Source organism: Diabrotica virgifera, chromosome 1, assembly GCF_917563875.1.
Source record: "Diabrotica virgifera virgifera chromosome 1, PGI_DIABVI_V3a".
Lineage (NCBI taxonomy): Eukaryota > Metazoa > Arthropoda > Insecta > Coleoptera > Chrysomelidae > Diabrotica > Diabrotica virgifera.
Window position 1 is genome coordinate 426,219 of NC_065443.1, and position 26,018 is coordinate 452,236.

At 31.3% G+C, this 26,018-nt stretch overlaps 4 protein-coding genes across 6 annotated transcripts in view; 3 read left to right on the forward strand and 1 right to left on the reverse strand.

Moving 5' to 3' along the window:
* The first annotated feature begins 378 nt into the window (after positions 1–378).
* On the forward strand, positions 379–987 carry LOC126880628 (uncharacterized). Its single transcript, XM_050644644.1, has one exon. It carries the CDS (start codon positions 379–381, stop codon positions 985–987), a length of 609 nt encoding a protein of 202 aa, XP_050500601.1.
* A 4,558-nt stretch (positions 988–5,545) lies between these two features.
* Positions 5,546–6,533, reverse strand: LOC126883315 (uncharacterized). The gene is made up of 2 exons (XM_050651170.1): positions 6,301–6,533; positions 5,546–6,096 (listed from the first exon to the last, which is right to left on the reverse strand). Exons 1-2 carry the CDS (start codon positions 6,393–6,395, stop codon positions 5,598–5,600), a joined length of 594 nt encoding a protein of 197 aa, XP_050507127.1. The 5' UTR covers positions 6,396–6,533; the 3' UTR covers positions 5,546–5,597.
* Positions 6,534–6,658: 125 nt separating this feature from the next.
* LOC126887958 (uncharacterized) lies at positions 6,659–11,102 on the forward strand. Of its 2 annotated transcripts, none has more exons than XM_050658080.1 (2): positions 6,659–6,855; positions 10,828–11,102. In XM_050658080.1, exons 1-2 carry the CDS (start codon positions 6,799–6,801, stop codon positions 11,083–11,085), a joined length of 315 nt encoding a protein of 104 aa, XP_050514037.1. In that variant the 5' UTR covers positions 6,659–6,798; the 3' UTR covers positions 11,086–11,102. The 2 variants fall into 2 exon arrangements, with proteins under 2 accessions (XP_050514037.1, XP_050497147.1); XM_050641190.1 differs by lacking the exon at positions 6,659–6,855 and adding an exon at positions 9,647–10,772.
* Positions 11,103–14,459: 3,357 nt separating this feature from the next.
* LOC126879562 (uncharacterized protein DDB_G0283697-like) overlaps positions 14,460–26,018 on the forward strand; it is a 316,279-nt gene continuing 304,720 nt past the window's right edge. Inside the window, exon 1 of one of the 2 annotated variants that reach the window (XM_050643341.1) lies at positions 14,460–14,864. The gene's annotated coding sequence lies outside the window, so the exon portion shown is untranslated. Of the gene's footprint in view, positions 14,865–18,672; positions 19,090–26,018 lie in introns of those variants that run through there. The other variant, XM_050642905.1, reaches the window with a different exon arrangement.

A 26,018-nucleotide genomic window follows, 5' to 3' on the forward strand; every position in this document is an offset into this window, starting at 1 on the left:
GTTAATAATGGTTTGATGTATTTATTTGATGAGATACGATATGAAATTGGAGGCTGTGTAATAGATAGAGTGAGAAATTTAGGTATAACAACGACAATAAAAAACTATGTTTCGTTTACGCAAAGTGAATCTAACCGATACAAAAGTATAGGCTGGAACTATGAAAAACCATCATCAATAACAACTGACGCAAAAGGAAATTTTAGTGCGTGTATTCCACTCAAACTGTTACTTGGTTTTTCAGAAGATTATACTCGAATCCTGGTTAACATCCGCCAGGAACTTGTATTGATAAGAAGTTCAACAGATTTAAATGCAGTGACGTCTACAATGGAAAATGCAAAACCAAAAATTGAAATATTTAAATTTATATGGAAAATGCCGCATATTCAAGTGTCAGATTCGGAAAAGTTACGTTTATACAAATTTATTGAAAATGGATCTAATTTAGAACTTGCATACAGAAGTTGGGAATATCATGAAATTCCGCTACTACCACAAACAATGAAATTTAACTGGAACGTAAAAACTACTAGTCTACTAGAAAGACCACGATTTGTTTTGTTTGCTTTACAGACTGCCAAAAAGAATGCCATAAAAGAAGATGCGAGCCATTTCGATCATTGTAATATTACAAACTTAAAACTATTTCTAAATTCTGAAATGTACCCGTATGACAATTTGAACTTGAACTTTGATAAGAAACAGTATGCCATTGCATATGAAATGTATGCACAATTTCAACAGTCGTACTATTATAAAGTTGGAGATCCATGTCTTAGTTTGGAGCAATTTGGTTCTTTTGCCCCCATATTTGTTATTGACTGCAGCAGACAAAATGAATCAGTTAAGTCGGGAAGTGTTGATATGAGAATAGAAATTGAAACCAATAAGAATATACCAGTTAATACAGCAGCTTATTGTATAATTATACATGACCGTATTGTTAATTATAATCCGCTAACTAATGTAGTTCAAATGTTTTAACTGTATTTTATCTATTGTGAAATAAATATGTAATTTTTTAAATAAAAAGTTTAAAAAAAAAAATATTGTTTTTTTTTGCTGACACTACAATTTTATGATATAAAAGCCGGTAACAATCTCATAAACAGTTAAATGAATAAAATCCATCAAAGATGTTACTACACAAAATATTTTGGTTCGTCGCATTGTTAAATGTGTGTTTTGCGTTTAACGTTTTTAGAGAACCATTTATTATTAATAGGCAACGAATAACATGGTGTACTTTAAATGCAGACTCTTCAATTACTAGAGTAGTCCATAAAGCTATCAATACATGGAGCAATGCAAGTGGAATTAAGTTTAAGCAAGTTAATTGTACAGCAGAAGAAGCACCAAAGCTATCAATTTTATTTGATACGCATACCCATAGAATAACAGGTTTATGTTTACCAGCCGAGGAATGTAAGTTATTTTTTGACATTCAAAATGTTAGAAATGAAATAGCCCATACAATAGTTCCTACGTTGAATAATCAAATTCCATGTGGGGAAATACATATATTAAAAAATGTTTTATGGAACTTAAAACTAAACGACTTTGAGACACCAGGTTTTAATTTGCAATTGGTTTTAACGCACCAAATTGGTCACTATTTAGGGCTAACCGATAACCGAAACTACAATTCGATAATGAATAAATTATATCTAGAACGCCGTCCTCAAGAACTGAGCAACGATGATATAAGTGCTATAGAATATCTTTATAAAAATGGAACGGTTAAACCCCAACATAAACTAAACTTTACCTACGTTCCTAATCATCATCATCATTCTTATGGAATCTCAAGGATCCGTTATAGGGCATTAAAAATGTATTCATTTGTATAAATAATTGTTTCTCAATAAAAATATTTACTTTTTTTTTTTTTTTTGTGTAATACTTATTTAACACCATGTACACAATAAATAATTTCATAACTGTTCTGATATCGAACAAATATATTTAGACCAGTTTGAAACCTGTTCAAACCTGTTCAAACCTGTTCAAGACCTGATCAAAACCTGATCAAACCTGTTCAAGACCTGATCAAGACCTGATCAAAACCTGATCAAAGCTGTTCAAGACCTGATCGAGACCTGATCGAGACCTGTTCGAGACCTGATCGAGACCTGTTCGAGACCTGATCGAGACCTGTTCGAGACCTGATTCAAAGCTGTTCAGAGGTTGCGAGCCCTACAATGAATAAGGATATAAAGAGACAACTTATAACTAAACGAAAAAACATTCAAAGTAAATTGAGACAACTAAAGCAAGGACAAATAATCCAAGAAGATTTATTTAATCCAATTACAAAACACTTAAAAAATATTGAGACCAAGTTGAATAAGAATTCAGGTTCTGAAAATGAAACAACCAAATATGAACCTTTAAGGTACATTAAAAATGATGATGACATCAAAGAAGACAACATTGAAGTGGATGATGAAATCAAAGAAGACAACATTGAAGTGGATGATGAAATCAAAGAAGACAACATTGAAGTGGATGATGAAATTGATGAAGCAGAAGGAGACAACATTGAAGTGGATGATGATGAAATTTATGAAACAAGTGATATTAAAAACTCTATATTAGAAAACATTGAAGTGGATGATATAAAAGAACAGATTAAAAATGATAAAAACTCTGAAACTCGATTTGAAGCTAACCAGGAACGTACACTTTTTTTGGATCAGTATGATCCATTACCTAGGAAATATATTACAGAGATGCAGGCTGATTTTTTAAATAAAGAATTTGATCATAAATATGGAGTTAGATTTGATGAAACATCTGAAAAGCTGCTGATTGGGAATTCCGAAATCAACATAGATGGTGCTGATGTTCTTTTAAAAAACAAAAGATATAAAGGTACGTCTGGATTATATGAGCTTTTGTTTAAGAAACACCCAGCTAATTTTACAGATCAAGATGTAAATAACTATGCAAAAATAGTTGTAGCTACGAATGCTCACAGAAGACATTATTTATCAAGTAAACAGATAGATGGTAGTAAATTAAAAAAATATAAAAAAATAATTGCACCAATAACAGAAGGTAAAGGACTACTTATGGAAGTAAACAACAATAAAATAGATTACGTCCACTGGGATGATCCAAACGAACTTGTAGCTAGATTGAGGTTATTACTATCATCACAGTTAGCTGGGCATACAGGACATACAAATGAAATAAATTCAATTATTGAAGAACTAAAAGAGGCAAACATTATAGAATAAATATCATGTCTGTTAAAAGAGATATTGTTAATGAGTTACACAAACCTGCAAGAATTAACTTTAAAAGACGAAGAATTATTATAAAATCTCTTAATGATTTATTCCAAGCTGACTTGATTGATATGCAAAAGTATTCAAATACAAACAGAGATTTCAAATATATCTTGGTTGTAATAAATTGTTTCTCAAAATTTTTATGGGCTTTACCTCTGAAAAATAAATCAGGTGTCGAAGTAGCTAAATGTATGGAGCATGTGTTTAAAGAACAAACACCAAATAATCTTCAAACAGATATGGGAACGGAATTTTTTAATCCATATATGAAAACATTGTTGAAAAAATATAACATTAATCATTACAATGTATACAGTGAGAAAAAGGCTGCGATTGCTGAGCGAGTTATTCGCACGATTAAATCAAAGATTTGGAAACAGTTTAGTTTCAATGGTAACTACAAATGGATTAATAATTTACATCAAGTTGTTAATGAATACAATAACAAAGTTCACACAACAATAGGCATGAAACCGGTTGATGTTAAAAAGAAACATGAAAAATTATTGTTGAATACTGTATACAATCACATTAAAATGGTTGATTTGGAAAGTCAAAAATTTCATATCGGTGATCATGTACGCATTTCAAAATATCGAGGAGTTTTTGACAAGAAATACAATCCAAATTGGTCTAATGAAATTTTCATTGTTTATAAAATAAAACTTGGGAACCCTATTACATACTTGTTAAAAGATTATAGAGGTGAAGAAATTCTAGGAGGATTTTATAAAGAGCAATTGCAGAAAGTTAAACACAAAGATAGTTATTTAGTAGAAAAAATATTGAAGAAAAAAGGAAACAAAGTTTTTGTCAAGTGGCTAGGTTTTGACGATTCTCACAACTCTTGGATAAATAAAAGTGATGTAATATAAGAAGTGGGGATAGAAAAATATTTAAAAGACATTCCACTTGCAAGATTTTGTTGGTTGTTAAAGAATATCGAGAGTGAAAACATGTTCATTGTAGATATCCAAGGTTTCTCTTTTCCTGCGGAAGATGTCTTTCTTTGCAGGGAAATTGCTATTTTAGATCCTACTACAGAAAAGATGATACACAGAATGGTTGTGTTACCAGTAACAGAAGCTATGGTAAATAAATCGTATATGAAATGTATCGAACAACAATTTGTTCAAAACCATGGTTTAAGTTGGCAATCGTGGCATTGTGATACTCATCTAAAATATGAAGACATCTCAAAATTTTTACACGACAACATACTGGATGAAACAATATTGGTGAGAAATCATGAAACAAAGAAATATTTGGAACAATTCATGGAAAACCGCATTGATTGTGTAGAAGATGAACCTAATATACTTTCAGATGAAACTATGAAACATATTTTTAAAGCTCATACGTGTTTTCAACATACCAATGAAAATTTGCAATGTGCTCTAAACAATGTATTTAATATTCATTATTGGTATAAATATTGTAGAAAATGTTGATAATAAATAATAAAAATTAAAAATGGTCTTTTATTAATAGATGCACAACACATTTATTTTCAAATTGATACCAGACATGAAGCTTGTAAAACAAAAGACTACGCTTGATGTGGAGAATAATTTATTGGAGCCAATTGAGAATAAATTTAAAAAGCATGGAGTTTTGTTTCCTTCAACTATTAGATGTCTTATAGTTGGTCCTTCAAATTGTGGTAAGACCAATGTGATGATAAGTTTATTGGAACATGCTAATGGAGTAAAATTTGAAAATGTGTATATTTACTCAAAATCATTAATGCAACCAAAGTACAAATATTTAGAAACTTTATTAGAACCAATTAAAGGAATAGGATATTATACTTACAGTGGAAGTACTGATATAATGCACCCATCTGAAGCGAAGCCCAATTCCATTTTTATCTTTGATGATGTTGCGTGTGACAACCAAGATGTTATTCGGGAATATTTTAGCATGTCTCGACATTCTCAGGTGGATCCATTTTATTTGAGTCAGAGTTATGCAAAAATACCTAAGCATCTTATAAGAGACAATGCAAATATTTTAATTGTATTTAAACAAGACGATTTAAATCTAAAACACATTTACAACGATCACGTTGGAACAGATATGACTTTTGAAGATTTAAAAAAAATATGTTCAATATGTTGGAATGAAAATTACGGATTCTTATCCATTTTCAAAGATAGCGACATAAATGATGGTCGATATCGCAAAAAGATTGATCACTATTTTTTAATCAAGTAAAAGGTGTAAATGAGAAATAAAAGAGATAATAATTAAAAACGCATTTTATTTAATAAATCTACATACTTTTTCCCAATTTTTCTATTTCTGACTCAGGAAATGATCTATATTAAGTTCGTCAAGATCTAGTACCTCCTCTGGGTTTTGTGATGTCGTCGTCCTCGTCATTTTTCGTTTTTGTTTTTTTGCTGGTGATTCTGCTGATGTTGTTGCCCAATTCGTTGGTGGAGCAGTTGAATTCGTTGGTGTAGAAGATGAAGTCATTGGTAGAAGAGAAGAGTGACCAAAATGAGAAGGAGGACGAGGAGGAGGAGGAGAAAGAAATGGTCGCTTTATACCCACCAGCTGTTTTTTTTCTTGGTACCTTTCAAATTCCTCCACCTCATCGTCCAGAAGGTTGAAGCGGTATCTTTTGCAGATATCTTCCAGTACATGGAACTCCTCCTCGTTGTCTATTTTAATTCTCATATACCTTATTGGAAGGTATCCAAACTTCTTTTTTAATGTCTTATTATTAGGTGAGTACGATAGTTTGACAAATATTTTATCTCCCTTAAGTGACACATCCTCTACACCATATCTGAAATAAAAAAAAAAACAGAATCAACCAACAGTCTTTCAAAGAAAATCAGAAATCAAATCAGAACATAAAATTTACAAATGTAATGATCTGGAATAACTTATAATGCTCCAATAAAATATTCATAATAAAAAAAAAATTAAACAGTCAGACGAAATAAAATCATGTAGAACAAATAAAAAATTAAATAAGTAAAATACTTACATAAATAACTGCTTTACAATAACAAAGGCGTCCTTTATTGGTAAGTTATCTGGATCCTCGGAAATAATCACTAATTGACAAGGTACTCCGGTCATTTTGCTAGTGTTTAGTTATTCGTTTACTGACTAACTGATGGATTCATTTAAAATTACACGAGTTTAAGTAGTAAGAATAAAAAAATAAATTAACGTCAGTGATATCATTGACCTATTTGATCTTTATTGAAATGCAGAAAACATGTTTATCATTAAAACGTTTATTATTACAAACTTTGCTTATTTTGAATAAAATGTGCTTATCTGCATATAATGTATTTTCGTGAACTATTTGACTTAAAAATGTATTAACGTCAGCGTTAACCTTCAATGTGTTTTCGATAATATAATCACGTTGAATAGCGTGTTGTAGAAATGCGTCACTGTATTTTTTTTTTCTGAAATGCATAAATACAGGATTTTATTGGTATAACGGTTTGGTCTGTATAACGTTTTGGTCAACATGAGTGCTAAAGTGATCGATGAAATTTCCACTGAAATGGTGAAGAAGATTGAAACAGTAAGTAGATTAATTAAAACTAAAACTGATTTACAAAAATATATAAAATATTTGAAAAAACAAATTTTACTTTTAAAAAAATGTATAAAAAATAGGGCTACCTGTATTAGAAATTTTCATTGTGTAGAGGCGAACATGTCCATCCTTAAAACCTATGTAGAAAATTTTAAAAACAGATTACATGTTAGAAAAAATAGTAATAGAGGGTTATTGTGGCAGGATTTGGAATCTTGTTTTAATAGCAGAGTTAAGACAGGCGTTATTATAAATTTAAAATATAAAGACCCCAAACTATTTATGGAAAAGGCTTTTAAAAGTTTTTCAGTTCAAATTAAGAAAAATTTAGTTTCATGTATGTTAAAAGTTAATGTAATTTTTTATGGACTTTTCATCAAACCTCAAGATGGGGAAACGTCTGTTAAACATTTTTCCACGAAAAATGAAATAATTGATCAAAATACAAACATAAAGGATTGGTATAAAATCAATTGTATAGATCGAGTTTTAAGAAAGTTTGAAGATTTTCAAGAAAAAGACAGTGGATGGGCACTATCTCACATTTTAAACTTAAAAGTTAATATAAACAAATATGATCCATTACTTGGTGGTATTTCAACATACGTTGAGCTACCTAAGTCTATAAAAAATACTAGAAGTGTAATTAATGTTAGGAATTCTGATCCTTATTGTTTTCTTTGGTCCGTTGTTGCTGCCTTACATCCTGCCACAAAAAATGTTGACCGAACATCATCCTATCCTCACTTTAGTAAAATATTAAACTTTAATAACATCAGTTTTCCCATTGATCTTAAAGATATTCCAAAATTTGAAAAATTAAATAAACTTGCTATAAATGTCTTTACATTAGGAACAAGAAACGAAATTCTACCTTTGATATTTAGCCAGACAAATTTTTCTCCTCGTATAAATCTACTTGTATTAAATGCCATGGAGAATAGTGTAAGTGATGATAATGATGAGGAGGAGGACATAAAACAGAGGGTATTTCATTTTGCTTATATTAAACATTTTTCAAGATTATGTGGTAAAAACATTGGGAACATTCGAAATAAAAAATGGTTTTGTGAGCGATGTTTTAATCATTTTAGTAGTGAGACATATTTACAAAATCATTTAGACGATTGTTTTAAGCTAAATTCTGTTAAAATGGTTTTACCTACCGAAAAAAATTATATAATGAAATTTAAAAATTTTAATCACAAAGAACGTGTTCCGTTCGTTATATATGCAGATCTTGAAAGTATTCTTACCAAATGTAATAATAATATTAATTTGAAAACTTGTTTCACTGAAAAGCATGAAGCTTTCAGTATAGCTTATTATTTTAAATGTTCTTATGATGATTCTTTATCCTATTTTAAAATATATACGGGTCGTGATTGTCAAACATGGTTTGTAAAAGAACTGGAAGAGATTGCTTGGAAAATATATAGAGAAAATTTATTTCAAAAATTTCAAAAAGTTATAACATTAACTGATAAAGAACAGAAAGATTTTAATTCCAGTAATTATAGGACTTCGTACACAATTCCTGTCACATTTCATAATCTCTCTGGCTACGACGCCCATTTTTTAATTAAAAGTCTTAACTCTGATATAAAAGGACATCTATCACTATTACCGATAAACAAAGAGAGGTATATATCATTTACCAAATTTATCCATGGCACTAATATTAGTTTTAGATTTATTGATTCCTTTAGATTTATGTCTTGTTCATTAGATCAACTTTCCTCATATCTAGATGATAACCAAAAAAATATTACACGCAGATATTTTAATGATGATTCGAAGTTTAATTTGGTTAAAAGAAAGGGTATTTTCCCTTATGAGTATTTAGACAGTTGGGAGAAGTTACAGGTCACTTGTCTTCCATCTATTGACGATTTTTATAGTAAAGTCAATAACGAGGGAATTACTAAAGAGGACTATCAACATGCCTGCAACGTTTGGACTAGATTTCAGATAAAAAACCTGCAGGAATATGCAGAATTGTATTTAAAAACAGACGTACTACTTTTGACTGATATTTTTGAGAATTTTCGATCTATGTGTTTAAAAACTTATGGATTGGATAGTCTTCATTATTATACTTTACCAGGATTAGCCTTTGATGCTATGTTAAAAGTAACCAATATCGAATTGGAATTATTAAGAGAGAGTGAGATGGTTTTGTTTTTTGAAAAAGCAAAACGAGGAGGAGTTTCACAATGTAGTAATAGATATGGAGAAGCTAATAATAAATATATGAAAGATAAATACAATCCTGATAAAGAAGTCTCTTATCTAATATATTGGGATTTTAATAATCTTTATGGTACAGCGATGAGTTACGCGTTGCCATATGCAGGCTTTGAATGGATTAATTTGACTGATATTTATAAGGAAAACATATTAGATTGTCCCAATGATGGAGAATATGGATACATACTTGAGATAGACATCGAATATCCAAAAGAACTTTTTAATTTACATAAAGATTTGCCTCTTTGTCCTGAACACATAATCCCACCATCTTCTAATTCAACAATTCCTAAATTATTAACCACATTGTACGATAAAAAAAAATATGTTATTCATTATATATATTTGAAACAGATTGTTAGCTTAGGTTTGAAAATAATAAAAATTCATCGATGTTTGAAATTTAAACAATCCCCTTGGTTAAAAAAATATATTGATCTAAACATTGACTTGCGAAAGAAAAGCAAAAATGAATTTGAAAAAAACTTATTTAAACTTTTTATCAATGCCCCATACGGAAAAAGTATTGAAAATGTAAGAAAACATAGAGAAATAAAAATTGTTAACAAATATAATGGAAGATATGGAGCAAATTTCTATATCTCACAACCTAATTTTCATAGTTGTACTATTTTCGATGAACAGACTGTAATAATTGAAATGACAAAACAAAAAGTCAATTTTAATAAACCAATATATATAGGGATGTGTATTTTGGATATTTCCAAAACCATTTTATATGACTTTCATTATAATTATGTCATAAAAAAATTTAAAGATCAAGCAAAATTGTTATATACCGATACAGATAGTTTAATATATCAGTTTTTTGTTGATGATTTATATAAACATATTAAAGAAGATATTGACAAATTTGACACATCAGACTACAAAGAGGATAATGTATATAGTATTCCATTACGGAATAAAAAAGTATTAGGTCTCATGAAAGATGAGAACCAAGGGGAATTGATGACACACTTCATAGGATTACGTTCGAAAATGTACACTATGAAAATTTTAAATCAGCAAGCGGAAATAAAAAAGGCTAAAGGAATCAAAAAATCTGCATTAAAAGAACTGTCATATGATGATTATTATGCAAGTTTATTTAATAAAGTAATAGTGGAAATTTACCAAAATTCAATCATTTCGAAAAAGCATGATGTTTATACAATGTCTCAAATAAAGGTAGCACTCAGTCCATACGATGATAAGAGAATAATAAATTATTTATCCCCTGACACTCTTCCATGGGGTTTCAATGATAAATAATTTATTATTATTATTTTATAAAATTTTGTAAATCGTTTTTTAATTAATCTACAGCCACTCAACACGAAGCTCAGCTGGTACGGTATTTATACATTGAATAAAATATGTTTTTAAATAAAGCTCCTTTTTATTTTAGTCTCAATTAAATAAATGGGAGGCAGTTTTCATAGACCAAAAACGATTTGTAAAATTAAAATTTAAGACTGAAAAAACCATAATACCTCAAACTCTACCTACAATCTTCTGGGATACAAAAACATATGGAACAATACCATGTTTTGATTGTAAGAGATTTTTTTGTTTTTGTGACAGATCCTTAGAAATTCACAAGGACACTAATATGTATTGTTATGAAACTATGCCTGATTCATAAAAAGGTACACTAGTACGAAATATTCATCTATTAGTGATTAATTTTTTTTATTATTTCAGCCCTTAATCCATCGACCATTACCAGCTTCTGGTGTGGGTGTACTTAAAATTAAAGAAGAGATTTTGTCCGATGAAGATTTTAATTATAGAAAAAATTACAATGCCCAAATACCAGATGACCATCCACTACACAGAGACGACTTAATTTGGGCCCGGTACATTGATCAGGTGACGTGGTCGTATTGGATGGATATTAAAACAACCTTATGGAACGACATAGCTGTGTATCACTATTATGAATTAAACTATCTTGTATAATAAACTTTTAGATTTGGTACGTTGTTTTTTCTTTCAGTTCCTCAAAAAAAAAAAAAAAATGTAAATTGATCGATCTTGTATAATAAACTTTTAGATTTGGTACGTTGCTTTTTCTTTAAGTTCCAAATTTAAAACATTTCTATCTGGCTAGGCTAGGCTAGGCTGGGTTGGATACGACTAAGCAAGTCACACAAGTTCTTTTTTTTACTCACCAACACCTACAAAAACAATTTTAAAGTCTCAAATTTCGATCACCCTGTACAAATTTAACTAAAAGAAGAGGAGATGAAGCGATAAGCGATGAGTTTTGCACTCGATATACAAGGTGGTCAAATACACAGCCCTCTGGTCATTGCCGACCGCTTCTTTTACTTCTTCATAACATTTAAGACAAAGAAAATACAGGTGAGACAGGTGACAAGGTGACAATTCTTCGGGAAAGAAGAAGAGATGTAGAGATAAGCGACCACTTCTTACAACCCTCTGGTCATTGACGATCACTTCTTGTAATTCTTGTACACCCCCAAGGTCAAAGGAGGCTCTTCTGTCCATCAGCTTCGGAGACCCTGATGGACAGGTTACCAAAGTGAGTTAGAACCCCGTCTGCTATATTATTGAGAACCTACATATTAGTGATAGAACATATCCACTAGGACATATTCAACCATGGACGATAACAAAACCACCAGCGGAAACATAGTTCACCTTTTTGACCTGTAAAAATGTAAATTTTATAAACAATGAAAACTTATTTACATCAAAGTTCACCTTTTTGACCTGGAAAAATGCATACTTATTTACATCAGTTGTTCACCTTTTTGACCCGTAAAAATGCAGTTATCATTTATATTGACGTCAATCAGTAAAACAAGATGATTTTGAAAATTATAATTAGCTACATTTTGCAGAATAAAAGTTCCTACAGTTCAACCACCACAGGGGCGTCGCCGGATAATAGAGTTGCACAACGACAGAGACTTTCCAATTGGGACAAGAGAGCGGCAGTTACCTTTTCCGTTGGTGGAGCTGCATAGGGTTAATTTTAGTTAAGTATATTGTATAGTTTGTATTGTTTCTAATTAATAAATATTTATAGTTATTTTTTGTTTTTCTTTTCTACCATTAACTTCCCTCAAACTTTTAGATTTGGTACGTTGCTTTTTCTTTAAGTTCCAAATTTAAAACATTTCTATCTGGCTAGGCTAGGCTAGGCTGGGTTGGATACGACTAAGCAAGTCACACAAGTTCTTTTTTTTACTCACCAACACCTACAAAAACAATTTTAAAGTCTCAAATTTCGATCACCCTGTACAAATTTAACTAAAAGAAGAGGAGATGAAGCGATAAGCGATGAGTTTTGCACTCGATATACAAGGTGGTCAAATACACAGCCCTCTGGTCATTGCCGACCGCTTCTTTTACTTCTTCATAACATTTAAGACAAAGAAAATACAGGTGAGACAGGTGACAAGGTGACAATTCTTCGGGAAAGAAGAAGAGATGTAGAGATAAGCGACCACTTCTTACAACCCTCTGGTCATTGACGATCACTTCTTGTAATTCTTGTACACCCCCAAGGTCAAAGGAGGCTCTTCTGTCCATCAGCTTCGGAGACCCTGATGGACAGGTTACCAAAGTGAGTTAGAACCCCGTCTGCTATACTACTTATATATATATATATATATATATATATATATATATATATATTGTTATATTTCTATTTGATATAAAAATTAAAATTTGATAATTATAAACAAAATTCACTTTAATATAAAATATTTTTAATTTTCTCAACCTCGGGCATATAAATTTAGAACAACCTGTATACAACAAATTGTTATATTTAATTTTAAGAAGTGATTAGAATAAGCGTACGAAACTCGGAACAATGTGCTTAGATAAACAAAGTGAATGACGCGTACCATTATCGTTCTTCTCGGAAGGTCGATCATTAGCCTATGCTAAATAAAACTCAGTGAAATAGATGATAGTTCATTATCGTTTTTCGCGGAAGGTTTCGATCATTAGCCTATGCTAAATAAGACTCATTTGAAAGAGAGAATAGGTCATTAAAATTTGTAAATAGTTAGAAAGTATTTTAGAATGGGAATTAAATATTTTCTTTTGAAATCCATTAAGCATATTTAGAAAGATTAAAAATTGGTTTTGAGGAATATTACGAATGAGAGTTGGTGGTGGAAGATTGATTTGTGAATCTGGAAGGGATATTTGGAAAGTAGGGGAATGGATGACAAAGTGAGAGCAGAATGTTTGGAGCTGTCGAGAAGTGAAGTCGAGTAGTAGACGGTAGTGTACGGAGAGTGAGAAAGCCGGTAGTTCCGTGAGTGTGGAGTATCTATCGTGGAACGAGAAGTAGGCCAGGTCGAGAGTAAAAGAACCTCCTTGAGCCAAGAGTGTTCCGGTAGCTGATAGCAGTTTCGAAAAAGGTAGAACACAGCATCACGACCGAAGCAGGAACGAGAGCTATTCGAGCTAGTTTTTCAAAGGAGTACATTACTGGAAGCCAGGACGAGGTTTGATCGCAGCCAAGGATAGCAGGAACGGGTTTTGTGTGAGGACATTTTCAGTTCACCAGGAAAAGGTCAGTCTCATTTGTTTGGACATGAATGTATGGGTTTTTCGTATTAAATTCCACAAAAAAAATTGAATAACATAATCAATAATATCAGAAAAGCTTCATCAAACTTAAATAGAGTTGTTCATAATAACTCCTAATAGTTGAATGTTAATAAAAACTTTCAATTGATTTACAAAAGGAAATAAGATTCCCATTTGTCAATGTTATGTTTAAGAATAATAAGAAATAGCAAATATTAAGCATTGATTGCCTTTTAAATAAAATAAAAAATATTTTGATTATAATTGTAACCCATATATGTGTATTATTTTACTCTTTTCTTTTCTATCCCGATTAGGAACCATTAAGAAATATTTAGAAGCCACGAAAGTAAGTAATTAATTTATAATTCGCCCTGAGATTGAAAACATATTGATATGTGATCTGGTTAATTAATTAGATTAGTATTAATACATTGATTAAATTAAGTGACATATAAGAATATTATCTCATATCAATAATCAAGATCACATCAACATATATATATATATATATATATATATATATATATATATATATATATATATATATTGTTATATTTCTATTTGATAGGAAAATTAAATTTTGATAATTATAAACAAAATTCAATTTAATATAAAATATTTTCAATTTTCTCAACCACGGGCATATAAATTTAGAACAACCTGTATACAAAAAATTGTTATATTTAATTTTAAGAAGTGATTAGAATAAGCGTACGAAACTCGGAACAATGTGCTTAGAAAAAACTCAGTGAAATAGATGATAGTTCATTATCGTTTTTCGCGGAAGGTTTCGATCATTAGCCTATGCTAAATAAGACTCATTTGAAAGAGAGAATAGGTCATTAAAATTTGTAAATAGTAGAAAGTGATTTTAGAATGGGAATTAAATATTTTCTTTTGAAATCCATTAAGCATATTTAGAAAGATTAAAAATTGGTTTTGAGGAATACTGCGAATGAGAGTTGGTGGTGGAAGACTGATTTGTGAATCTGGAAGGGATATTTAGAAAGTAGGTGAATGAATGACAAAGTGGGATCAGAATGTTTTGAGCTGTCGAGAAGTGAAGTCGAGTAGTAGACGGTAGTGTACGGAGAGTGAGAAAGCCGGTGTAGTTCCGTGAGTGTGGAGTATCTATCGTGGAACGAGAAGTAGGCCAGGTCGAGAGTAAAAGAACCTCCTTGAGCCAAGAGTGTCCCGGTAGCTGATAGCAGTTTCGAAAAAGGTAGAACACAGCATCACGACAGAAGCAGGAACGAGAGCTATTCGAGCTAGTTTTTCAAAGGAGAACATTACTGGAAGCCAGGACGAGGTTTGATCGCAGCCAAGGATAGCAGGAAACGGGTCTTGTGTGAGGACATTTTCAGTTCACCAGGAAAAGGTCAGTCTCATTTGTTTGGACATGAATGTATGGGTTTTTCGTATTAAATTCCACATAAAAAATTGAATAACATAATCAATAATATCAGAAAAGCTTCATCAAACTTAAATAGAGTTGTTGCTAATAACTCCTAATAGTTAAAGGTTAATAAAAACTTTCAATTGAAAACCAAAGGGAAATAAGATTACCATTTGTAAATGTTATGTTTAAGAATAATAAGAAATAGCAAATATTAAGCATTGATTGCCTTTTAAATAAAATAAAAAATATTTTGATTATAATTGTAACCCATATGTGTGTATTGTTTTACTCTTTTCTTTTCTATCCCGATTAGGAACCATTAAGAAATATTTAGAAGCCACGAAAGTAAGTAATTAATTTATAATTCGCCCTGAGATTTAAAACATATTGATATGTGATCTGGTTAATTAATTAGATTAGTATTAATACATTGATTAAATTAAGTGACATATAAGAATATTATCTCATATCAATAATCAAGATCACATCAACTGTCGTCCAACGTGGAAAGCATTGAAAAGTATTTCTAGTGGCAAATTTGAAGGATAGAAAGAGTAACGCCGGTATATGAAAATTTATATGCCTGTGGTAAAAAGGGAGATACTTACATTTGATAACATAAAATTTTAGATCTCTTTAGGTACAAATTTTACATAACTGATTTAATATTTTATTTTTACGATATTTACATTTGATATATTTATTGACAATTTATAATATTTGGGTGAGAAAAAGTCGTCTTGGTAACATACTAGTAAAAAATTTCATATTTGGCGGGGACAGTACTTCGTGAAAACAAATGTCTGTGACAAGAAGCCAAAGCAAAGACAACAAAAAACAAAAAGAACATTCAGACCAAGAAGATATTTTAGACACGACAATCATGGCATCAGAACAGCAAGAATTATCAGGAATAGATAAACTATTACAACTGATGCAACTCCAGTCACAAAAAATGGATGAAGCAAAAAGGACAATGGATAAAAATCAGGAGGAAACAAAACAGGCAATGGATAAAATGCAAGAAAATCAGGAAGAAACATCAAAAAAAATGGATGAATCACAACAAAAAATGGAACAGAAAATGGATAAAGTGGAGAAAAAAATGGATGACAATCAACAGGAAACAAAACAAGCGATAGAAGAGAACAATAAGAAAATAGAGGAACGCATAGAAAAGTATGAAATGAAAATTAAAGATCACATGCAAAAACAAGAAATGAGAATGAAGGACCACATGAAAGAACAAGAAATGAAAATTCAAAATAAAATGAAGGAGTTAACGAATTGCCAGAAAAAAGAAATGGAAAGTTTGGAAAACAAGTTGCAAAACGCTATTCAAGCAGACATAGAAGAAGTGGAAAGAAAGATTGCGGAAATCAATACTCAACAGAATGTCGGAGAAAGAAGAGAAATGGTTATACATAGCACAGATGACGTGAAGATAAGGTTTGGCGGGGATGTAAGAAGATTACACCCAGTGCCGTTCATAAATAGCCTGAAAAAGAAAATACAGCACATCGGAAATTTCGAAACGGCAAAAGAAACTATCAGAAACCATCTAAAATATGAAGCAAGCCTATGGTTCGATTGCAAAGAAGAAGAATTTGACAGTTGGCAACAATTTGAACAAAAATTTTTGAATTATTTCTGGGGAAAAGTCCAACAATTGGAAATTAACAAGGAATTGCAAAATGGGAAATACAATGATAGGATGGGTATATCAGAAAGGACATATGCATTACAAATTTACTATAACGCAAAACATTTACAATATAATTACTCATCGGAACAATTAGTCGAACTGATTGCAAGACATTTCGAAGAAACGCTGGAAGACCATATCACATTGCAAAACTACAAAGACATAGATAGTTTATGCCAATTCCTACAAATAAGAGAATTGCGTTTAAGAGAAAGAAAATCAAGAAGGTCGCGAGAAGATTACAGGCCCCGAGAAACACAGGAGTACAGAGATAGAAATGAAAATAGGAGGGACTATACAAGACGAGAATTTAATCCCAGAAGGGAAAACGAAAATAGAGACAACGGAAGAGGAAATTATGAACAAAGAAATAGGCAATGGAATGAGGACAGAAATCGAGAATACCAGAATAGAAACACCACACGCTCAAATCAAGAAAACAGAAATAATGGTAGACAAAATGAACAGGGATATCGAGAAAACCGAAACAGATCCGACAGACCAAGAGAAAATAGAAGAGAAGTAAATAATACCCAGACAGATGGATATGACGGAGAGAGACATTATGACGAAAATATAAACAACGATGAGCAACCGGCGTTTCTTCACGACGGCGCTCACTAAAAACCAAAAATCAAACAGGAATCTTTTGTAACCCCAAGGAGTTTATTAAATTGGCAAGAAACAACGAAAAGAAAAATGGAGTTAATTTAAAATTTGTGGATGGATTTATCAACGAGAAACCAATTAAAATTATGATAGACACTGGATCTGAAATAACATTGGTCAACAGAAAACTAATAGAAGAAGTTAACTTAACAAATTTAATTTACAAAATACCTAGGGTAAATTTAGTGGGCGCAAACAAACGGACATTGGCAACTATAAATGAAGGCATACGAGTAATGGTACGACTGGGTAAGAAGATGTATGCACTACAATGTGTAATAATGCCAAACATGTCACATGACATGATAGTAGGAGTTGACGAATTGGCGGAAAAACATGTAGTGATAGATTTTAAAAATAATACGATGAATCTAACAGAAGAAAAAGAAGAAGAACAGGACAAGGAACAGGAGAAACAAAATACGGACGAATCAGGTAAAGAACAAACAGTGGAAATGAATTTGGCAATGAAGCAAGGACAAAGAAGAAAAGGGAGAAAAAGTCAGAAAAAGACAAAAGAAAATGAAACCTGTGGCTCCTCAAAAGAAGAGCTGAGCCCAGAAGAAGAAAATTTGAGAGTATCAGAAACAAAGGAAACCTGGGATTCCTCAAAAGAGGAGACGAGCTCAGGAGAAGAAGAAATAAAGCAAAAAAATGAAAGCGAAAAAGATATGATCGAAACAGTGGCATTTGAAGAGGAGGCATATGAAAACGAGGATGCAGAATACACGGTAAAAGTATGTGAAAAATCTGAGGAAAAAGACAGAAGATTGATATGGGAAAAAGGGAAAGACAACATAATAGCCGACACTCTAACACAGGGTGAGGACACTGAAAATAAGGAAACAATTACTCTACAGGTGGGACTAATTAGAGTAATACAAGAAGAAGGGGTATAAGACGTAGATTAAAGTAAGGAAATATACAGGGAGTTGGTTTTGCCTCGAGAAAATTTATTTAAAAATGCAGATAAATTTTATCGAATACAAGGCGGGGATTGGTTATATTTCTATTTGATAGGAAAATTAAATTTTGATAATTATAAACAAAATTCAATTTAATATAAAATATTTTCAATTTTCTCAACCACGGGCATATAAATTTAGAACAACCTGTATACAAAAAATTGTTATATTTAATTTTAAGAAGTGATTAGAATAAGCGTACGAAACTCGGAACAATGTGCTTAGAAAAAACTCAGTGAAATAGATGATAGTTCATTATCGTTTTTCGCGGAAGGTTTCGATCATTAGCCTATGCTAAATAAGACTCATTTGAAAGAGAGAATAGGTCATTAAAATTTGTAAATAGTAGAAAGTGATTTTAGAATGGGAATTAAATATTTTCTTTTGAAATCCATTAAGCATATTTAGAAAGATTAAAAATTGGTTTTGAGGAATACTGCGAATGAGAGTTGGTGGTGGAAGACTGATTTGTGAATCTGGAAGGGATATTTAGAAAGTAGGTGAATGAATGACAAAGTGGGATCAGAATGTTTTGAGCTGTCGAGAAGTGAAGTCGAGTAGTAGACGGTAGTGTACGGAGAGTGAGAAAGCCGGTGTAGTTCCGTGAGTGTGGAGTATCTATCGTGGAACGAGAAGTAGGCCAGGTCGAGAGTAAAAGAACCTCCTTGAGCCAAGAGTGTCCCGGTAGCTGATAGCAGTTTCGAAAAAGGTAGAACACAGCATCACGACAGAAGCAGGAACGAGAGCTATTCGAGCTAGTTTTTCAAAGGAGAACATTACTGGAAGCCAGGACGAGGTTTGATCGCAGCCAAGGATAGCAGGAAACGGGTCTTGTGTGAGGACATTTTCAGTTCACCAGGAAAAGGTCAGTCTCATTTGTTTGGACATGAATGTATGGGTTTTTCGTATTAAATTCCACATAAAAAATTGAATAACATAATCAATAATATCAGAAAAGCTTCATCAAACTTAAATAGAGTTGTTGCTAATAACTCCTAATAGTTAAAGGTTAATAAAAACTTTCAATTGAAAACCAAAAGGAAATAAGATTCCCATTTGTTGTTTGTTGTTTATTTGGGTTTATATGACTGCGGACACTAAATCCATTCGCCAAAATTCCCATTTGTAAATGTTATGTTTAAGAATAATAAGAAATAGCAAATATTAAGCATTGATTGCCTTTTAAATAAAATAAAAAATATTTTGATTATAATTGTAACCCATATGTGTGTATTGTTTTACTCTTTTCTTTTCTATCCCGATTAGGAACCATTAAGAAATATTTAGAAGCCACGAAAGTAAGTAATTAATTTATAATTCGCCCTGAGATTTAAAACATATTGATATGTGATCTGGTTAATTAATTAGATTAGTATTAATACATTGATTAAATTAAGTGACATATAAGAATATTATCTCATATCAATAATCAAGATCACATCAATATATATATATATATATATATATATATATATATATATATATATATATATATATATATATATATATATATATATATATATATATATATATATATATATATACATCCCGCTATCATTATGTCATCTTTTCATGTTGCAGTCATTTGGCATCACCAAGAAATACTATCATTTTCGAATTTTAATTCGTGTATGTTTGTTGAGCGCATTTTTTAACGCCCTGTATCGTTCTCAGTTTTCTAAAATTTTAATTTTAAAAATTTAAATTATATACAAAAATTTTTACACTTCATAACCATTTTGACTTCCACCACATAAAAATGTGTATTTCCCATCATTTTGCCGCTTTTCGACGTTGCCACGAGTTAAAAATACCGATCTTTTGAGGACAGGTAGAAAAGGTCTATTGTAAACTTAGAGGATGGAATATTTTGGTAAAATATTCCATCCTCTCAGATTATAAACTACATAAAAGGTAGGTTCTTTACCTGTTCAGCTGGATTACCAAGCAAGGGTCTAAATATTTTACGAGTTGAATTGTGTTTATTTGATTTCATCTGATAAATTAAAATTTCTCATACCGACTTAAAATATTTGTTTGAAAAATTCATTTTATATTTTCGTTTAATTTACTTAGGGTTTTTGGTGAGAATTTTGAAGAAACGCTTGGTTTGACATAAAATTTGGGACACGTACCTATAGCTAATATGTTAAAGAAAAAAAGTGATATTGTGCCGATATGTGCTTTTGATCTGGAGGTGAGTTTCGTCGGTTATAGGGTATGAAAACAAATACGTTCAAATAAGTCCGGAATTGGATAAACTGACTAATTCTAAGCAACTTCTATTTTATAGCGTTTTTCACTAAGTCAATACTTTTAGAGATATTTGCGAGTGAATATGTTCATTTTTCAACAAAAAAAAAAAAACGTTTTTATACGGTTTTTCGCAAATAACTCAAAAAGTAGGTACTTTATTGAAAAAAAATTAGCAAATAGTAAATATAGCTTATAAAAAAGTGAAAAAATGGTATATGTGTCAGGTCTGTAGACCCAGTAGAAGCAGAGTTATTGCTAAGCTTTGTTTTAAAACCAAGAGGAGTAGGTAAACTAAATGGCAGATTCACACCCAAGAAAGTCACTAGAAAAATCTTCTTTTTTGGTTGATCATATCGGCCTTTGACGGTATGACTAAAAATCTAAAAATAAAAGGAAGAACGCAGAAAATACAAAAATTGCTGATAAAATAAATAAACTAACCTATGAAATGCCAATAGTGTCAAAATTTGATATGAGTAAAATTGCCTGAGGTTGTACCAATTACAAACAAGGTGTACGGCGCGGGAAATTTGAATAACTCCTCTTGTTTAAAAACAGACTATAGTGAAAAATAAGCTCTTATATCTCAAATTCCAAATCGAATATTTTAACGTGAAATAAAAAAAAATGAAACACTTTTCTGGGAAAACTTATTACAACTTTCTTAAAGTGTTTAAGAAAACGTTTATTTTTATTTTTTTTTAAGTTTCCAGCAGCAAGAGTAAGCAGGTTACGCTCAAAATACAGTTGTTCTTTTTTTTTGGTTAAAAATATTCTAAAAACTCCCTCTAATTAACAGCCCAAATGGAATTAATCGTTACCACTTCACAAGTAACTTTATGTATTGTTTGTGTTTGTAAGTTTCATCAGTTCAAAGTGCTTATTTGTGGAAAAATTTGGTTTTAAAGTAAATTTTTTTAAATCTTTAATTTTGAAAAAAAAGACTTTTGTCAAAATAACTTAAAAATTATTAGTGATACCAAATATCTTAAAGAGTAAAAAATGTAGGTGTTGCTTTTTTAAATATTTGGAATTTTTTGATTTTCTGGAAGACAAAAATTGGTTAAGATATGGCTGTTCAAAATTTGCATATACATACTCGTGACTAGTGATTCGTTCGAGGCCTTTCAACAAAACCCCTTTCAAAAATAAGCATTTTGAACCAATGCAACTTACAGATCATATACAGGGTTTCCCCGAAAATAGTGCGTTCCTTAAAGGTATAGATAGAAAGCACAATGTAGAGCAAAAAAGTCTTATAACATTTTATTCTAAATTCAGCCGTTTGACCAAAAAACGAAAATACATTTTGATATGAAAATTGATACTCAATTAGTAAATAAACAAGGGGTCCCATTAGATTAAATTTCACAGTCACAGGTTCTTCTACGCCATGTTGCCAGGTCATATAAATTTATGAAAATAAAAATTTACTCTTATGGAGAACAACGTAATTTTTGTTGAAACGGTTAACTTTAGGAAAAAATGTTACAACACCTTTTTGTTCTAAATTGTGTATTATATCCACACCTTAAAGGAACGCACTATTTTCGGAGACACCCTGTATAAACAATACATTTATCTAAAGTAACGTGTGAAGCGGTAACAATTAATTTTCATGACTTTCTTTTGCCAAAAAAAAGGGAACGATTTTATTTTCAGCGTAACTTGCTTACTTTTCACGCTAGAAACTGTTTTAAAAACACCAAAAAAAATTTTTTTTAAACACTTTAAAAGAGTTATGATGAGTGTTTCCCGAAAAGTGCTTTGTTGAAATATTCGATTTGGTATTTGACGAATAAGAACCTATTTTTCATTAGCTGCAACCCTGCTTCTACTGGGTCTACAGACCTTATACTGACACCTCTTTTTCATAAGCTATATTATTGCTAGGAATATTTTCTTCGATAAAATATGTACATACTTACTTTTTGAGTTATTTGCGAAAATCCGTCCAAAACGTGTTTTTCTATGAAAAATAAACATACTCACTCGCACATACCTCGAAAAGTATTGACCTAAAACTTTTATAGAACAAAATTTGCTTAGAATTAGAATTAGTCAGTTTATCCACTTCCGGACTTATTTTGCACGTATGTTTTTTCACCTCCAAGAAGGGGTGAAAGTCACATCCAGGACAAGAGAACATATCGGCATAATCTCACTTTTTTCTTTGGCATTTTAGCTACGTGTGTGCCAAATTTTATGTCAATCCAAGCGGTTCTTTAAAATCTGGAGGTTTTGCGATATTTTATCGTGAGTGAATGGAATAATAATTATTACAACGGCAATTATTGCCGTTGTCACTTTTAGATAAGAAGTCATTATCACAATGATATAGTCAGGTTAACTGAATTGTATAATTATTGTTTTTATCATTAAATGTGAAAACCTAGAATTATCCATGTCTGTCCGTCAATAAACACAACTCGTCTATTAGTAGGACAGAAAGAATGACAAATAAGGTGTCAAATGAAAGCCTATAACCAAAATATGATATTAGATGTGAGAAGTTTGACCTCGGACTGCCTGTTCCAGAGTTGCAACCGAAAGTACTGTTTTAAATTCGTCGAAATAGTACAAACTATTGGTCAACACGACTAAGAAAGACCAGAACAAATACATACTTCCGGTTTCATGCCTGTCTGTTCGTCCATATCTGTAGGTGAACAAAATTCATCCGTCATATCAGCTGACAAAAAGTTACACGAAGGGTTCAAATATCGACTGCCGGTTCAACTTCCGGTCACTTTTTGTGAAAAATTAGAACTTACGATGTCCAATTGCTTGTTACAATTTTTTTTATAAGTGTTCTACTCTATCTATTCTGACTTTTCATTAACTTACTTAGATCACATATAATTTAATACAGTTTTGATGTCAGGGTCTTCAAAATTTATGTGGTGAGTTCCGGTATGTGATGAATGAAAAACGACTCCATAAGCAGAAGAAAAAAGTGTTCTCAAGACCTAAGACAATACATCGACTCACAAGAGCGTTGTGACAGTAGCAAAAATTCGAGTTGGGGTTCTAATTACTTTCTCATGCGGCTTACTCTCCTGACTTGGCCCCCTCCGATTATTAAGTGTTCCCAAATCTGAAGAAATGATGGGCGAGTCACAAAGTTTCACAAAAAAGCGAATATTTCGCGAAATGAACGTCAGATCGAAAAACTAAAAAATGCGTGTTCAATATTTTTCAAAAGTCTATCGAATGATACCAAAAACGAACCCCCACGGAAAGGGGTGAGGAGTAAATTAAAAATTTTAAATACGAACCCTGCGATATTTCGCGAAATGAACATCAGAGTGCCAGTGTGTGCTTTTTTTCTGGGGATGAGTACCACCCCCTTCTCGAGTGTGAAAAAATATAGGTCCAAATAAGTCCGTAAGTGGATAAACTAATTAAATTCCTTGTAACTTTTGTTTTTAGATGGTTTTTCGCAAATAAATCAAAAAGTAAGTATTTGATCGAAAAACTATTCCTAGCAAATATAAAGCTTATAAAACAGTAAAAAAAATGATGTATGTATGAAGTCTGGACACACAATAAAAACAGAGTTGGAGCTAATCAAAAGTTGGTTCTTATTCGTCAAATTCCAAATCGACTAGTTCAACGTAAAATGTCCAAAAAATAACGCACTTTTCGGGGAAAACCCGCCACAAATTTTTTAAAGAGTTTAAAAAAAGTTTTATTTTTGTTATATAAAAAGTATCTATTCTATCACCATCAGCATCAAAAGTAGACCGGGCAGTATCGTCGCCCCCGCTAGCGAAATTATTCCGATTCGATTTTTTTGCACAAACTTACTCAAAAAGAGGTCCTTATAACATATCCAAAGGGTGCCGGGCGGTGCATTGGTCGAAAAATTGTTTAAAAAATTTTTTTGAAACAAATTCACAAAAACAATTTTTTCATTTCGAACAATTTTTTTTAGATAACTTGTGTCATTCTGGGCAAAAAAGGTGTCTTGCCATTTTTGTTTAAAATTGATTGTTGTCGAGTTATATGCGATTAAAAATTTGAAAAATGCGAAAATGGCCATTTTTAAGTCTTAATAACTCGATTAAAAGTTATTATTATGAAATTAAAAAGTGAGCAGATCAAGTTTCAAACCCTTGCTTCAAGGTCCTTAAGAGATTTTTGTCATTATTTTATTACAAAGCTGTTATTTTTAATTATTAATAATTAGCGCTATAGTCCCGGATTTATCGTCGCCCCTGTTAGTGAAATTATTCCGATTCGATTTTTTTGCACAAACTTACTCAAAAAGAGGTCCTTATAACATATTCACAAGGTGCCGTGGTCGAAAAATTGTTTAAACAATTTTTTAAACAAATCCACAAAAATAATTTTTTCACTTTGAACAATTTTTTTTTAGATAATTTTGGACATTCTGAACAAAAAAGGTCTCTTGTCAATTTTCTCTAAAATTGATTGTTGTCGAGTTATACGCGATTTAAAACCTGAAAAATGCGAAAATGGCCATATAACTCGACAAAAATCAATTTTAGAGAAAAATCTCAAGATACCTTTTTTGCTCAGAATAACCCAACTTATCTAAAAAATCGTTCGTAATGAAAAAATTATTTTTGTGAATTTGTTTAAAAAATTGTTTAAGGTGATACAGTAGCGATCAACAGGTAGCCAAAACGCGTTCCAAGATTGCGGCTGTAATTTTGAATATTTTTTCAAGATATTTGGCACACGTATCCGTAATATAATAAAGAATGGCGGTACAGAGCCCAATTTGAAAAATATATTAGGTAATATTTGAAAATTATTCTGTAATTAAATACAATATTAAAAAAACGAGCCTGTACCGCCATTAAGAAGAACAAAAAAATACACTTTCTTCAAATAAACTTTTTTATCCGATGCCTAGATTTTGTGTCATTTTGGAACTACTAAAATGTTTTATTTCATTAGTCCAAAACAAAATTTAAATTTTTTAATTCGACAAAATATTTCCACGCACAGGCTGTGGTCTGTATTAATTCGAGAACCAAGAGAGACAGCTCATTAACCGCCTTTCATTTTTTCTTAGAAAATAAACGATCTCTACACAAAGTACTTATAGGATAATACGCCGCCGTTATGAAATGATTGTAGGATGTTAAAATGACGAAGGATGTTTTACCCGGAAATCCGAATTTTATATACTTTTGTTATATTTAATACCCTAATAGCACACGACGTCCTTTGGACGTCCAAAATAGGTCAATTTTTGGTCCTAACGTCCATGGACCATAAACGGACGTCCTTTGGACGTCCGACGCTGGACGTACTTCGGGTGTACTAAATATGTACGTCCTTT